The sequence below is a fragment of the Micromonas commoda genome, chromosome 6 (genome assembly GCF_000090985.2).
Source record: "Micromonas commoda chromosome 6, complete sequence".
Classification (NCBI taxonomy): Eukaryota; Viridiplantae; Chlorophyta; class Mamiellophyceae; order Mamiellales; family Mamiellaceae; genus Micromonas; species Micromonas commoda.
The window spans coordinates 1,075,568-1,090,589 of NC_013043.1; the positions used below are offsets into that span (position 1 = coordinate 1,075,568).

The 15,022-nt window shown below is 65.0% G+C and overlaps 8 protein-coding genes across 8 annotated transcripts; 3 read left to right on the forward strand and 5 right to left on the reverse strand.

The window, feature by feature from the left end:
- Nucleotides 1–75: 75 nt before the first annotated feature.
- On the reverse strand, nt 76–1,134 carry MICPUN_59543 (predicted protein; the record flags this gene model as incomplete). The annotated part of the gene is made up of 4 exons (XM_002503290.1): nt 76–133; nt 209–328; nt 436–965; nt 1,108–1,134. The coding sequence occupies 4 exons, from the start codon at nt 1,132–1,134 to the stop codon at nt 76–78; spliced, it is 735 nt and encodes a 244-aa protein (XP_002503336.1).
- A 504-nt stretch (nt 1,135–1,638) lies between these two features.
- MICPUN_96453 (succinic semialdehyde dehydrogenase) lies at nt 1,639–3,309 on the forward strand (the record flags this gene model as incomplete). The annotated part of the gene is made up of 1 exon (XM_002502935.1): nt 1,639–3,309. The coding sequence occupies one exon, from the start codon at nt 1,639–1,641 to the stop codon at nt 3,307–3,309; it is 1,671 nt and encodes a 556-aa protein (XP_002502981.1).
- Nucleotides 3,310–3,364: 55 nt separating this feature from the next.
- Nucleotides 3,365–4,165, reverse strand: MICPUN_59545 (predicted protein; the record flags this gene model as incomplete). Its single annotated transcript, XM_002503291.1, has 1 exon — nt 3,365–4,165. The coding sequence occupies one exon, from the start codon at nt 4,163–4,165 to the stop codon at nt 3,365–3,367; it is 801 nt and encodes a 266-aa protein (XP_002503337.1).
- Nucleotides 4,166–4,380: 215 nt separating this feature from the next.
- APC7 (predicted protein) lies at nt 4,381–6,459 on the forward strand (the record flags this gene model as incomplete). The annotated part of the gene is made up of 5 exons (XM_002502936.1): nt 4,381–4,697; nt 4,791–5,059; nt 5,177–5,456; nt 5,562–5,963; nt 6,015–6,459. 5 exons carry the CDS (start codon nt 4,381–4,383, stop codon nt 6,457–6,459), a joined length of 1,713 nt encoding a protein of 570 aa, XP_002502982.1.
- Nucleotides 6,460–6,550: 91 nt separating this feature from the next.
- MICPUN_59547 (major facilitator superfamily) lies at nt 6,551–8,279 on the reverse strand (the record flags this gene model as incomplete). The annotated part of the gene is made up of 2 exons (XM_002503292.1): nt 6,551–8,017; nt 8,193–8,279. The coding sequence occupies 2 exons, from the start codon at nt 8,277–8,279 to the stop codon at nt 6,551–6,553; spliced, it is 1,554 nt and encodes a 517-aa protein (XP_002503338.1).
- A 1,796-nt stretch (nt 8,280–10,075) lies between these two features.
- Nucleotides 10,076–10,996, reverse strand: MICPUN_82841 (predicted protein; the record flags this gene model as incomplete). Its single annotated transcript, XM_002503293.1, has 1 exon — nt 10,076–10,996. A coding segment is annotated over one exon (921 nt), but the record flags the coding sequence as incomplete, so codon positions are not given.
- Nucleotides 10,997–11,695: 699 nt separating this feature from the next.
- On the forward strand, nt 11,696–14,285 carry MICPUN_59549 (predicted protein; the record flags this gene model as incomplete). The annotated part of the gene is made up of 4 exons (XM_002502937.1): nt 11,696–12,103; nt 12,190–12,293; nt 12,536–13,310; nt 13,638–14,285. The coding sequence occupies 4 exons, from the start codon at nt 11,696–11,698 to the stop codon at nt 14,202–14,204; spliced, it is 1,854 nt and encodes a 617-aa protein (XP_002502983.1). The 3' UTR covers nt 14,205–14,285.
- A 156-nt stretch (nt 14,286–14,441) lies between these two features.
- On the reverse strand, nt 14,442–14,993 carry GPX4 (glutathione peroxidase; the record flags this gene model as incomplete). Its single annotated transcript, XM_002503294.1, has 2 exons — nt 14,442–14,825; nt 14,847–14,993. The coding sequence occupies 2 exons, from the start codon at nt 14,991–14,993 to the stop codon at nt 14,442–14,444; spliced, it is 531 nt and encodes a 176-aa protein (XP_002503340.1).
- Between the last annotated feature and the right edge of the window lie 29 nt (nt 14,994–15,022).

Here is a 15,022-nt window from a genome sequence, read left to right on the forward strand (position 1 = left end):
GACGATGTAACACGAGTTGGTCATTCATTACAACCGTCACCGCCGCACTCGTTGACAACACTTAGGCCATCTACGTCACCTCAGGTCGCGCGTGTACGCTGCCAGGTCGTGCATCTGATGGTCGATGCACGACCTGGCAGGTACGGTGGCATTACGTCTTCATGCAACCTGAAGTGAAGATGAAAGGGGATCAACAACAAATATGGACCTACATCTGAAAGTGTTGCATCGCTGCGGCGGGTTGCGGCGAAGCGGCGCTTGAAAGAACGGTCCACGTAGATTGCACTGCACCTCCGCCAGGGCGTGCATCCAGTCGTGGATGCCCGGCCTGGCGGAGGTGGCCAATGATAATGCAAGGAGTGCGATCCACGGGGGCCCCTGACTAAAAAAATCCAAGCGCCGCTTCGCCGCGGTTTCCCGCCTTGATGTTGTCACTTGTCACCGGTGGGGATGCCGAGCTCTTCAAGCGAGGGCCTCTTATCCGCGTCCGGCACCACCGGCCTGCCCGCGGCCTTGTCGTTCACCATGTTCTCCCATCGGATCTTATCGTACTCCTCGGGGGTGAGAAAGTCGGGGTCGCTGTAGGACCGCCACGAGAACATGTGGCAGTCCAGGCACAGCGTCTCCGACTCGAACGCCTTCTTGCTCCTGCACCACGTCTGCATGAAGTGGTGCTCCTTGGTGGACTCGCTGCCGCACGCCAGGCACTCGGGGAAGCGGTCGTTCTGCTTCCAGCGGCAGGACCACTCGTCGATGGTCATGCACTTGAGGCCGCTGCCGACGGATGGGTTGATCTCCACCGGGTCGCCGTTCATGATCTTGCGCCACTCGCGCTGGTGGACGTCAGCCTTGGGGCTCGAGTTGACCTCGGTGTAGACATCGGCTCGAAGGTCGTCGGCGTAGGCGTGAGTCCAGTCCTTGTCGACCTTCTTGTCGAACTTGCCGCCATCCTTCTCCGCCTCTTTCTGTCGCGCGTCGGAGGGGACGGGGCGGGTCTCGTCGGCTTTTTCGACCGGTTCATGATGTGATGGAAGCGCGTCGCGCGCGGACGCGACGGAAGTTCACGGCGCGGAGATCGGGAGTTGGGGGCGATGCCGCGCGACGCACCTTGAGTTCGGGGTCGAACTTGACCATGCTCGCCGGTTATCACTCAGTCGCGGGCGTGTCGGCCTGAGGGCGTCTCGGGTTGTGCGGACGAGGAGCGAGGCGACGCGCGTTTTCCAACCCCGAGCGTTACTGACCAGCGCGGTGCGTCCCGGCACTTCTTGAGTCACACACCGTCGAACCGGCCGACGGGGGGAGCCGAGCCTCGGGAAGCGAGGGGTCGTCCTCGCGCGATTTCCGACGGCGGCGCCGGCGGCGTGCCGATCGTCGAGTGCCCTCCCGGCGCGTCGACGGGCGACGGATGGCCGCGCGCGTCGGCCTGAGCCGGGCCACCTGTTCGCCTCCCGCCCGGGAGTGGCAGCTGGAAAAGCGCGCCCGCGGGATCGGATTTTTTTCGGCCCGAGTTCGTTAAAAATTTTATCAAGGCCAATTATACGGGCCGGACGGAGGGCAGATCGCGCGCAGCCTGGGACGGACGAACTCGCCAGCATGCTTCGACGCGCCTCCTTCGCCGTATCCGTCGGGCTTCGCCCGATGAACAGCTCCTCGTTCGTCGCCAGGACGCACAGCTACCTGCGATGGCAGGGCGCCAGAAGGATAGCTGAAATCGGGCGGATTCAGCAATTCGCCCGAGCAAATTGCGACGACCTCGACTCCGCGTCGGGTCGCGACGGAGACACCAAGTCGAGTTTCTCGAGCATCGACGCCCTCGCGGACCTCATCGGCGTCAAAGACAGAGGTTTGATCAGAGCGCAGTGCTTCGTCGGAGGGGCGTGGACCGACGCCGATGACGGCGACACGCTCCCGGTGATCAATCCCGCGAACGGCCTCGAAATTCTTCGGGTGCCGAAGATGGGCCGAGCGGAGACGGAGAGATCCATCGCGAACGCCTCCGGCGCCATGCCCGAGTGGTCCGCGCTCACCGCATCGAAACGTGCGTCCATTCTCCACCGCTGGTACTCCCTCATCCTGGACAACGGCGACGACCTCGCGCGCATCATGGTCGCCGAGCAGGGCAAACCGATGGCCGAGGCCAAAGGCGAAGTGGCGTACGCCGCGTCGTTCGTGGAGTGGTTCGCCGAGGAAGCCAGACGCGCGTACGGCGAGGTCATCCCGACGCACGATCTGGACACCAGGGTGTTCGCCACGCGTCAGCCCGTCGGCGTCTGCGCCGCCATCACCCCTTGGAACTTTCCCCTCGCGATGATCACGAGGAAAGCGGCGGCGGCGTTGGCGGCGGGTTGCGCGTGCGTCGTCAAGCCCTCGGAGGAGACGCCGCTGAGCGCGTTCGCGCTCGGTGTCCTCGCCGAGCGCGCGGGGTTCCCGCCCGGGACGATCCAGTTCGTCACCGGCGATTACGAAGCCATAGGCGACGCGCTGACCTCGAGCGACGTCGTTCGAAAGCTGTCGTTCACGGGCTCCACGGAGGTTGGCAAGACGCTCGCCGTAAAGTGCGCTGCGACGGTGAAGAACGTCTCGTTGGAGCTCGGCGGTAACGCGCCGTTCATCGTCTTCCCGGACGCCAACATCGACGCCGCGGTGAAGGGCGCGATTTTGTCCAAGTTTCGGAACAGCGGGCAGACGTGCGTGTGCGCGCAGCGGTTCATCGTGCACGAGTCCGTCGTCGAGGAGTTTGCCACGAGGTTCGCCGTCGAGGCGAAGCGGCTCGTCGTCGGTGACGGTTTCGGCGCGACGACGGACCAGGGACCCCTGATCAACGCCGACGCCCTGCGCAAGGTTGAGTCGCACGTCGACGACGCGGTGAAGAAGGGCGCGGTGGTCCTGTGCGGGGGCGAACGCGTGTTTCCCGAGGGCGCCAAGGGGGGCCACTTTTACGCTCCCACCGTGCTCGTCGAGTGCGACGGCGACATGGCGGTGTTTCGAGAGGAGACGTTCGGCCCCGTCGCGGCGATCGCGACGTTCGAGACGGAGGCGCAGGCGATCGCGATGGCTAACGCCGGCCGCGCGGGCCTGGCGAGCTACGTGTTCACCCGCGACAACGCCACGCTGTGGAGAGTGAGCGAGGCGTTGGAGTACGGCATCGTCGGAGCCAACACGGGGTTGATATCGACGGCTTCGGCTCCCTTCGGGGGAATGCGCGAGAGCGGGATCGGGCGCGAGGGCGGGAAGCACGGGCTGGAGGAGTACCTGGAGGTGAAGTACGTGTGCATGGCGGGGCTGGGCGAGAAGAGGAGACCGTGGTGAGCTACTGTTAACTATCGTAAGATTATGATGACCGCAACCTCGGAAAAAGTCATCGTCAGACGCGAAACTCCCCGAGGCTGTCGCGGAGCTCGTCCACCTCGCCCCTCGTGCCCTCGCCCGCCGTGTCGCGGTCGTTCTCTGCTTCTTCTTCTTCTTCCTCCTTTGCGTTTCGCTCGGCCTCCTCCTTGAGCTCCTGCGCCGTGGGCATCTTGTCGACCTTCACCAGCGTGACCTCGTTGGTGCACCGCTCGATGCGAAACGAACGCGTGCCCTTCTCAACCATCCGCTTGCTCACGTCCTGCCGCTGCAGGCGCACCGCGACCGTGCCGTCGGGGCCCAGCAGCCCGAGCTTCTCGCACTCCCGCAGCACCCAGAGCCGCCGGTTGTTGGTGCTGAAGAACTTCGTCACCTTCTCCGGCGCGCGGTGCCGCCCGACGCCGTCGGCCGAGGCGCCACCGCCGCCGCCGCGTCTCGCACCGCCGCGCTTTCCTTTTCCTTTTCCGCGCCTGCCGTCGTCCTCGTCGCTGGACCATCCGTCTTCCTCCGCGGCTCGCGCCTTGTCCGCCTTGGCCTTTTCCTCCTTGCTCATCCCCACGCTCGGGTCCACCTCGGCGCCTATGACGGACATGGCCGGCAGGTCCCCGGGCTTGAGCCGCCCGCTTTTGATCTCGTCCAGCGTGTGCTGAAGCGTCCGGCCGCACCCCGAAAAGTACGGGAGGACCTTGCTGTAGGTGTAGAGGATGTCGCTGGGTCTGAGGCGCGTGGCGGTCAGGGCGTCGGCCCGGCCGTTGCCCCGCATGGCCTTCTGCGCCTTTTTCTCCTTCTTCGACTCCCGCTCCTCCTTGTCGCGACCCATCGCTCTGCGTGCCCTGAGAGTGTCGGGACACGATCTCTGGGAGCGGTCAAGTCTCTTCCATCAAAGCAGTCTGCTGGTCCAGGTGACCGTTAACTGATCCGGGACGCGCGCCGGGGACACAGCCGGGAGCGCCGTATCGACGCCCCGCGACCAACGCTCGACGCACGGACACGCCGCCGTCCACGACGGCGTTATCCCGGGGCAGCGCCGGAGACATGGCGTCCACCCAGCAGGTGCGCGCCATGGAGCGGTTGCTCGCGGCGGAGATGTGGGAGAGCGCCGAGGCGCTGGGCGGTTTCCTGTGCTCCGCGTCGCCGAGGATCCCTCCGGACGCCGTGGCGAGCGCCGAGCGCGCGCGACACCTCGCGCTCTTCGGCGACGCGCTACTGGGTAAAGGCGAGCACAGGCGAGCGCTGAACGCGTTCCGGCAGGCGCTCAGTGTCAACAGGCTCGCGCCCAAGGTGCCGACGGGTAACAATCGATCGTCGGCGATGGGCACGCCGGAGACCCCCGCGACGCCCGGGATATCGCCGTCCACGCCGGGCGGCATGACCACCCCGCGCTCCTCCGAGAACGCCGCCGCGTTCCTCGCACCGCCGCCGCCGCCCCCGTCGTCGTCGTCGAGGCCGGTGGACGAGGCGTCCCTCAAGTTCAAGATCGGCCGATGCCACCTCGCCCTGCGCGAGTACCGCGCGGCGTTGGCCGAACTCGAAACCATCCCGGCTCGCGCCAGAACCCTGCCCGTCACCATGACCCTCGCCAAGACGTACAGGCGCACCGGGTACGAGCGCGCGGCGGTGGCGTGCTACAAGGAGGTCGTCCGCGACTGCCCCTACGCCGTCGACGCCATCGCCGCGCTCGCCGAGCTGGGATGCTCGGCCGAGGAGATTCGCGGTTTGCTCCCCGAATGCGACGGAAGCGACGCGACGGGGACGTCCCTCGCACACCCTGGGGGTGCGGACGCCATGAGCGTCGACGGGGGGCACTCGGCGTCCGGCGGCGGGAACCAAGCCGACGCGCACCACGAAGAGCCGCCCGGCGACGCGTCGTACGGCTGGCTTCACCACCTCGCGGAGGCGCACGGAGCCGCGCGTTCGCACAGGCTCGAAGCCGCGGCCTCTCATCTTCGCCGGCTGGACGAGATCTTCCCCGACGATCCCCGCGTGTGGTGCCAGCTCGCGCGCGTGCACCGCGACAGGGGCGACGTGCAGGAGGCGGCGGACTGTTACAGGCGGTGCGTGCGATCCGACCCGTGCGTCGTCGATTGCATGGACGCATTCGCGGCGCTTCTGTACGAGCACTTTCCAGACGCGGGAAAGTCCGTCGCTCATTTGGACGACGAGGACGGCGCGCTCGGCGGCTTCGGCGTCTTGTCGCACGGCTTTGGGTTCGGGAGTAACGGGCCGTCCGTGGAGCTCAACGCCCTCGTGAACAACCTGCTGGAGAACGCCCCGGGTCGGGCGGAGTCGTGGAGCGCCGCCGCGCTGTACTGGGAGAGCCGCGGCGACGCCGAAAAGGCGCTGTCGTTCGCCGAGCGAGCGTCCGACATCGACGATCAACACGTCACCGCGCACGTCACCAAGGGGTACCTGAGACTCAAGTGCAAGCGCGCGGACGCCGCGGTGCACGCGTTCAAACGCGCGCTTCAACTGGCGCCCGCGACGCGAACGTACGCCGGGCTCGTCGCGTCGTATCTGATTTTGGGACGAATAAAAGAAGCGACGGCGACGGCGAAGGAGTGCGCTCGCGCGGCTCCGAACGCGTCGGCGTCGCACGCGCTTCTCGGGGACGTGGAGGCGTACTGCGCCCGTCACGGCGGCGGTGGACACGGCGGCACAGGTGCGACGAGCGCGGCGCAGGGGCACAGGGACAGGGCGCGGAGGTTTTACGAGCATTCGCTCAAGCTCGATCCCTCGTGCGCCGGGGTGGCGGCGGCGCTGGCCGAGACGCACGCGGCTTCCGGTCGTTCGGAAGCCGCGGCGGAGCTGCTGCGACGTCACCTGGACACGCACGCGGCGCACGACGCGGGGGCGCAGGTGGCGCTGCACTGCAGGCTCGGCGCGGTGCTGGCGCAGTCGAAGCAGCTCGCGGACGCGTTGGGGCACTACCAGAGCGCCCTGGCGATTTATCCAGAGAGCGACGAGGCGAGGCGAGGGGTCAGTCGGGTGGAGCGGCTCATGAAGGGTCAGGACCCGGACGCTCCCGACGAGGAGGTGGACGAGGAGGAGGACGACGACGAGGAGGTGGAGGATGCCGATGCCGACGGCGACGACGGCTCCGACTTCATGGGGTGACGACGCCTTTGGCGGGTACGCGCGTCTAACAACACTCGAGGCGAATGGGACGTGTCGGCGTCGCGTTACCCCAATCATCGTATTCTCGCGTTCAAATCGCGAGCTCCGTGTCTTTGACCGCGCCCCGCGCAGACTTTGACCTTCGCGCGTTCTCTATGCTCTCCGTCAGGTCGAGCGCCTGGAGCGCCATGCCCGGCAGGACCATCGCGGCGAGGAGGTAAAACAGCGTCGGTCGAATTCGACCCGTGCGCTGCCGCACCGCCGCCGCGACCATCGGTCCCAGCCAGCTCGATCCCTTATCGGTGATCTCGAACAGCGCGAACATGTCAGCCTCGTGACCCGCGGGGATCAGCTCGGAGAACAGCGCGCGGCCGAACGCCTGCGCGGAACCCAGACACAGCCCAAACCACACCGCGAGCACGTACATCTCCCCCTGCGTCTGCAGCCCGTAGTCTTCGGTGAAAAAACCCACGCAACCCCACAGCGGAATCAACGCCAGCAGCATCAGGTTCAGCACCAAAACGCTCTTGCTGCTCCACCCGAACCGCCTTTGGAACCTTAACCACGCGTACCCGCCGAACACCGCCGTGAGCGGCACGATGATCGCGATGAGCGCCAGCAGCATGGGATCCATGCAGAGCTCGTGGTACGCAAACATAACCGCAATCGTCGAAATCGTGCTGTATCCGTCGGAGAATATGAAAAAGAGAATGAGGAAGTAGAACGTGTTCACCTCGGTGCGCCACAGGAGCGCGAGCAACCTGTACGTCTTGCGCCAGCCCTCGGTGTAGACGTTCATCGCGGCCGGGAACGGCGGGCCCGGTCGGTGCGGCAACCGCCGAAACGCAAAGTACGAAAATCCGAGCCACCACGCCCCCGACAGCGCGCTGGTCACGCCAAGAGCCCAGAACCACTCCGCACCCAACGCGACGAGCACCAGGAGGGCGATCACGGACAACACCAAACAAGTGGTACCGCCCACGTATCCCCACATCTGCCCCTTGGACGAGTACTCGGAGCTCACCGCCTCCTGGGCGTCGATGACGTCGCGCTCGCTCTCGACGCCCTTTTCCTTTCCACCCGCCATCGCGTTCCGCACCTCCTCCGAGTCGTCCACCATGAGCGGCAGATACGAGTTGTAAAACACCACGGACACGCCCAAGCACACGTTCGCGACGATCATCAGCACGCCCCCGAGCCAGTAGAGCGACGCGTCGGCGGGGACGATGACGTACATACACGTCGCGACGCCCCCGGCGGTGGACGCGGCGACCAATCCTCTCTTCCTGTAATCGCCGTAGTCGCCCAGGGTGCCGAGCGATATGAACGCGATGGCCTGGAAGAGGACGCTGATGGAGATCACGGTGAACAGAAACGATGTCGGGTCGATGCCGCCGGGGAGTTCCGGGGTGTCGATGTCCATCGCGGAGACCGCGCCGGTGATTGGGTCGACGATCTGCACCATCTCGCCCTTCCCCTCGAAGCACTTGCGGCAGTTGGTGTGCGTCACGTTATCCCCGAGGTTGCTGCACAGCTCGGGCTGGTCCCGAGAGCTCCTCTGCCACGCGTACTTGGTCGCGATTCCGTCCACGAGGAACGGGATGAACACCTACAGGGGAGTGGGTCGGAGTTAGGCGAGGGGCTTCGTGCCGTTCGTTGTCGACACATGGGGAGGGAGGGATCTGACGCGGATATGATTCTGTTCGGGGGCGTTTCGGGCGCGCGCGGCGCACCGTGGCTGCCGCCTGGAAGAAGGCGGAATTTGCGAAGTCATACAAGTACCAGCCCTGAAGCTCGCGCTTCAGCTCCTCTGGGGTCATGGCTCCCGTCGGAGTGCGCGAGAGCTATGCTACGGCATGTTGTTAAACCTTCCCCGTTTCACGCGCTGGATGATCGGATTGCTGAAAATCTTGGAGAGATCACGAGAACTTTGCAACATTCATTCATCACCTCGCGCTCGTCACTTCTCCGCCGCGCCGCCATCCCCCTCCCTCGCCACCAAAGCCGCGCCCTCCGTCCGGATCGTGTCAATCACCTCCCGGGCGCGTACCCTCTCGTCCTCGTCGTCGTGATGATCCTCGAACAGCTCGCCGCTCTCAAACTCCCGAGCCAAGATGTCGCTCAGCAGCGCGCTCACGTCCTCCACGCCGATGCGCCCAAACTCATCCTGCGGCAACTCCGCGACTAAGCCGCGAAGCTCCTCCTGGTCCTCCTCGTCAAGCTGGTCCGCGAGGACGCCCCCGGCGGCGGTGAGCTCGTCGATGGTGACGCGCCCGTCCCCGTCGGCGTCGAGAACCTTGAGCTTATCGCCGATGACCCCATCCGCGGCGTCTAGGTCCTTCTTGACGCCGGCGAGCATCCTGTTCACGCGCTCGTTGACCCTGTCGGACAAGTACGCGTCGTAAGACGCGGTGAACCAGCCGGGCCTCTCGTGTGGGTCCTCATCCTCCGCGGGATCCTCCTCGGGGATGACGTCCGAGGCGGTGGGAAGGACCTCGCCGTCGTCGCCGGGGCCGGTGGTCCTCGGGGGTAGGACATCCGGACCGAACTCGTCGGGAACGAGCTCCTCCGGCTTGGCCATCCTCTCCTCCTCCTCCTCCTCCTCCTTCTCCTCCTCGTCCGCGCGCTTCGCGGGAGGCTCGGTCAGATCGACGACCGCGGACGTCGCCTGCGCCGTCTCCCCGTTCTCGCGCGCCTCCCCATCCTTCTTCTTCGGCTCCTCCTTCCACCCGAGCACCTTCTTGGCTCGGGAGAGCAAACCCTCGGTGAGACCCTCCTTCTCGATGGACCTCGCCAAGCCGGCGTCGCCCTCCGCCGCCACCGCCGCGGCCACGCGCATGGCGTCTCCCTCCTCCAGCCCCTCCAGCTGCGTCTGCACCTGCCGCAGACGCCGACCGTAGAGGTCGAGCTCCTTGCGCACGAGCTCGGCGAGCTCCTTGCGCTCGACGGTCAGGGAGGAGAGGCCGGAGAGAGCCGCGAGCAGGCGGCTGAGCCGAGCCGCGCGCTTCGCCCTCCGACCGGCGACGACGGATTCCACCTCGTCCATGGACACGCTGTCGATGCTGTCGAAGCTCCGCTTGGGCTTTTTCGCGATGGGTCCACCGACGGACTCGGGGTCCGTCGACGACGCCGCCGCCTCGGGCGCCGCGGCAGCCTCCGGAGCTTTCGTGCGCTCTCCGGGCTTTTCGTGCGCGTCGAACGTAGTCTCCGCCGCGGCTCGGTCGTCGGAAGCCGCCGCCTCCGTTGAAGCCGCAGCCTCCGCCTTGGCCTTCTCCGCCGCCTCTTTCTTGGCCCTGAGCTCGTCTTCCTCGAGCTTGCGATCGGCGATCTCCTCCTCGATGAGCTCCTCCTCCTGCTCCAGGAACTCGAGCTTCCTGGCCACCTGTTCCTTGCGCGAGGACGAGAGGTTGCGCTCCTCCGTGACGGACACGACCACTTCTTCCGGAAGACTCGCGAGGGTCTCCTGGATCTCCTTGAGCGCGACAGCCTGGCGCTCCTCCGCCGCGATCTTGTCGAGGTCCACGGCGGGGTCCCACGCCACGTCGCCCGCGCCCACCGGCGCGGGCTCCTCCTCCGCGGTGTCGGGTTGCATCCGTTCGCGCGTGATTGTAAACGCCCTGGAGAGGATGAGAAGCGAAGGGGGAAGCTTGCGCTCGAGGCTGAGGTCGAGCCAATCCTCCAGCTGGCGCTCGAGGATGGCGCGATCGTCGGTGTCCGCGCGCATACCCCGCGCGCGGTTCGCGGACTTGAGCTCCTCCAGCGACAGCGACGCGATGCCGTCCTGCTTGATGACGCGGTCGTCGTTTTTTAAACTTCGCAGCTTCTGCGAGAGCTGGTTGCGAAGGTAAAAGTCAGTCCCGTACGGGGCGATACCCACGAACCTGCACATGTTGGCCAGTTGCCCCCTGCTGATGTGGTCCAGCGTGAACTCGTCCCCGAACAAGGTGGCGAACTTGGATATGTCGTCGTTTGTCACCGTCGCGTCCCCCGACCTCACACGCTTCATAAAGTCGTAGAGCTTATCCGCCTTGTCGCGAGTGTACCCGCTCCTGGATTGCTTTAAACCCTTCGCCATCACCCTCACGGTGTCCTGGAGGAACCTGGCCACCTCCAGCTTAGCCTTGAGCTTCTTCTTGAGCTCCTCCTCGTGCTTGAGGTCGTTTCTGAACGTGGAAGGGAGCATGCCGGGGAAAACCTTCAGCGCGACAGGCAGCAAAAACTCCATGAACGGGATGAGCACAAACGCCGCGAAGGGGACGAGGCGAAAGACGTCCGCGGTGGTCCGCGTCATCTGCCGCCGCTCTCGCCGCGTGAGCTGCTCGCCTCTGAGCGTCTTGAACAGCAACCTGGACGCGATCTTGACCTCGACCCACAGCAGCTTGGTCCCCATCCAGTAGTGCGACATCTCGTCCTTGAAGTGATGCCACCCGTGCGATACGGCGTGTCGCCACTCCGCTCGGGACATCCTGGCGCACGCCACCGCGTACGGGCCGAACGACGCCACGTACGACGCGGCGGCTTTGGCGGACTCGTACATGCCGCGAGCCTCGCGGATCTGACGCTCTCGGTGAAGCCTATCAATCTCAGCCTTGGCTCGATCCAGCGCGTACAGGTCAACCTCCACGGGTACCTCGTCCGCCTTGGACGTGGCGTCCGATCCGTCCTTCTCGCCGGCGTTCTTCTTGAGGGAGACGTTGGGCTTGGGGAGGCCGCCGCCGGGCGGGACGTACGGCGGGGGCATGACGGGCGCGCCCCCGCCCGCGCCCCCCGACAACCCCGGTTGATGCTCGAGGCCGGGGGGAATGGCGGACGAGGCGAAGGCGCGGACGTCGCGGACCAGCGCGGACGCCGCGAACCCGCGGGCGGCGAACGCGACGTGAACCGCATCGGTCCCACGCGCGCGACGATACGCCGCGAGGGCGTCGACGCGATCGTTCACCGACGCGACGCGCCAGATCGCCGTCTCCCCGGAACGGAGTCCGCCCCCGTTGGAGGTGCCGTCAGTCCGCGCTTCCTCGTCTCCCGACGCCGACCAGTCGTGCATCAGCGCGAAGGGCCGCGCCGGATCGGACCGGCGCGGACCCCCGGCGCGCACGAGGCGATGACGGAGCATTGGAATCGGCGATCGATCCTTCCTCTCGACGCCCCGTCGTGTGCGGCGATTGGAGCGAATCGTCCGCTCTCGGAGCGCGGAACGTGGTTGCGTTCGCCGGAAGCACGTTTCACGCGCTCGAGAATGTCCGACCAGAGGTGCGGAAACGACTCAAAAAGTAGGGTTTATTTATCCGTATTCACATGTTGTAACCGACCGATGCGCCGCAGTTGCACTAAATTTTGCAACAGCGCGACAGCACGCCCCCGCGGGCGAACCCGCGGCGCCACTCGTCACGTCGCGACAACGCGCGCGCGTGAAGCAAGAGACGCACCTCAGAGTCACCGAGCCCTGACCGGCCGACACTCGCGCGTTAGCAGAGATGGTGCGTCGTCAGCGCCCCCTCGCCTCCACCGTAGGGATTTCCCCGCCGCGCAGGAAACCGTCGGCGGCGGGGAACACTTTTTGGAGGGTGCCATCGCCGCCGGGGTTGGGCGACGGCGGGGGACGCGAGAGATCGCACCCAACCCGCGCATTCGCGTCCAGCCCGATGTATATAACGCCCCGCGTCGACTCCCGCATCGAAACCCGAGAAGCTCACCACGATCAACCCGCGCCCACCCTCCCATCCGTCGCAGGCTCAGTTCATCCTCTACGAGTCAGCCTCCGGCTACGCCCTCTTCGAGGGCCTCGACTTGGATGAGATTGGCCAGACCTCCGAGGCTGTCCAGGCTACCATAACGTGAGTTGATGACCCGCGATCGCCCGAACCACCTCGTGAACCGCCCGGAAGCAGATCGAGCTCGCGACGATCGTACCGGCGCTCGCGACCCCCCGCGCGTTTTCGCGCGCGTCATCCCCCGATTTTAGGTTAACCACCCGCCTTCGGGCGGCGGTGCGGGCGGTGCAGCCAATTTTTTTTTGGGTCCACCCCCCTCCCTCCGGCGCTGACGCTGACCGACCTACGATCCTCCGACACCGCAGCGACATGACCCGCTTCGGCAAGGTGGTCAAGCTCAAGGGTTTCAAGCCCTTCACCTCCGCGGCGATGGCCCTCGACGAGATCAACAACGTCGCCGAGTCCACGTGCTCCGACGACCTCAAAAATTTCCTCGAGCTGAACCTCCCAAAGGTGAAAGACGCCAAGAAGGCCAAGTTCAGCCTGGGCGTGTCCGATCCCAAGCTGGGAAACGCCATCGTTGAGAAGACGGGCATTCCGTGCGTGTGCAACGACAAGATCGGCGAGATCATGCGCGGCTGCCGCACGCACTTCACCCGATTCCTCAAGGGGTTGAAGGATGGCGACTACGAGAAGGCCCAGCTGGGTCTGGCGCACTCGTTCTCCCGAACCCGCGTGAAGTTCAACGTGAACCGCTCGGACAACATGATCATCAACGCCATCGCGCTCGTCGATATCCTGGATAAGGACATCAACACGTTCATCATGCGCGTGCGCGAGTGGTACGGCTGGCACTTCCCCGAGCTCGTCAAGGTCATCAACGACAACTACCTCTACGCTAAGCTCGCGCTCGCAATCAAGGACAAGTCCACGCTCAACGACGATGCGCTCAAGTCCCTCGCCGAGATCACCGGCGACGAGGACGTGGCGAAGGAGGTCATCGGGGCGGCGAAGGCGTCCATGGGCCAAGATATCTCCCCGGTGGACCTCATCAACATCGAGGCTTTCGCCAAGCGGGTCATCTCGCTCGCGGAATACCGAACCTCGCTGCACAACTACCTTCGATCGAAGATGGCGGCGGTGAGTACCCCGATTCAACGCCTGTGCCCGACACGTCCATCTCCGCGCACGTTTTTAAAGCCCGCAGGCGCGCTCGCCCGATCCCCGTCCCGGCCCCGAGAAGCTCGCGGGCGGGTCGTGTTTATGATGATTATGTTTCACCTATCACAGACCTGATCTGAAGACGTCTTGACGACACCTTACATGCACCACTCTGACACACACGACCGACCGAGACGACGAGCGCGCCGCCCGATTTTTGTTTCACTCGAACGCGCCTTCTTGTTTCACTCGAACCCTCTCCGCGATCATCCGAGCTGACTTATAATCCGTCCAATCACCAATCAGGTTGCGCCGAACCTCGCCGCGTTGATCGGCGACATCGTGGGCGCCCGCCTCATCTCGCACGCGGGCTCGCTCACCAACCTGGCCAAGTACCCCGCCTCCACCGTCCAGATCCTCGGCGCCGAGAAGGCTCTCTTCCGCGCGCTAAAGACCAAGGGCAACACCCCAAAGTACGGCTTGATCTTCCACTCCTCCTTCATCGGCAAGGCGCACGCGAGGAATAAAGGCCGCATCTCGCGGTACCTCGCCAACAAGTGCAGCATCGCGTCGCGCATCGACTGCTTCTCCGATTTCCAGACGGACGCCTTCGGCCAGAAACTCAAGGAGCAGGTGGAGGAGCGCCTGGAGTTTTACGACAAGGGCACCGCGCCCAGGAAGAACATCGCGATGATGCAGGCGGCGCTGGAGGCGGCTGGGCCCGAGTACGCGAGCGCCAACGCCGGCGGCAAGAAGCGCAAGTCGTCGGGGGGCGGGGACGAGTCGACCCCGAAGAAACAGAAGAAGGACAAGAAGGAGAAGAAGGACAAGTCCGCGAAGAAGGAGAAGAAGGAGAAGAAGGAGAAGAAGTGAGCGACTTTTCCGGGGGGGTTTCGGGAACCACAATGTACTTACTAGCCACACTCAGATATATAAAAAACACTGCGTGCTTCGACCCGCTTCGCAGCCGTCGTCGGGGCGCGGGGATGTATCGGCCTCGCGTGCCGTCGATTCGCATCGACTTTCGGCACGGACGTCACGGGCCGCGCCCGACGCGATGGCGTCGCTTCGCATGCTAATTCGCTACTCGCTACTAGACGGCTATCAATCTTACTCTTCGGCCCTCCGCGCCTGCGCGATGAGCTCCTCAATCTTCGGTATGAGGTGCCTCGGGTCCTTCTCCGGCCCGAACTTGTGCACCGTCACCCCGTCGGGCGCCACCAGGTACTTGCAAAAGTTCCACATCACCCCGCCCGTGCCCGACTGCACTTTCAGAAAGTCAAACACCGGCGACGATCCCGAACCGTTCACCTTACATTTTTCCATGAGAACACCCACGTTTGGGATGAATCCCCGCCTCGCGCACCAATCCCTGATACTATCGTTCGAACCCGGCTCTTGCATGCCGAACTGATTGCACGGGAACCCCATGACCACTAACGCATCGCCGAACCGCCTTTTCAGCTCGGCGAACTCGTCATAGTGGCACCTGGTCTTGCCTCAGTAGGAAGCGACGTTAGAGACGATGACAACCTTGCCGCGATACTGCGTGAAGTCATGCGGGTGGCCGTCGATGTCCTTGACATCCTTGAAGTCGAAGAATGAAGCGACGGATGTCTTCGGCGAGCTCCCGAAGAGCGCGTGGAAGATCCCCATCACCATCGCGACGCGCCAAGCTCGCGGCGGTCGCT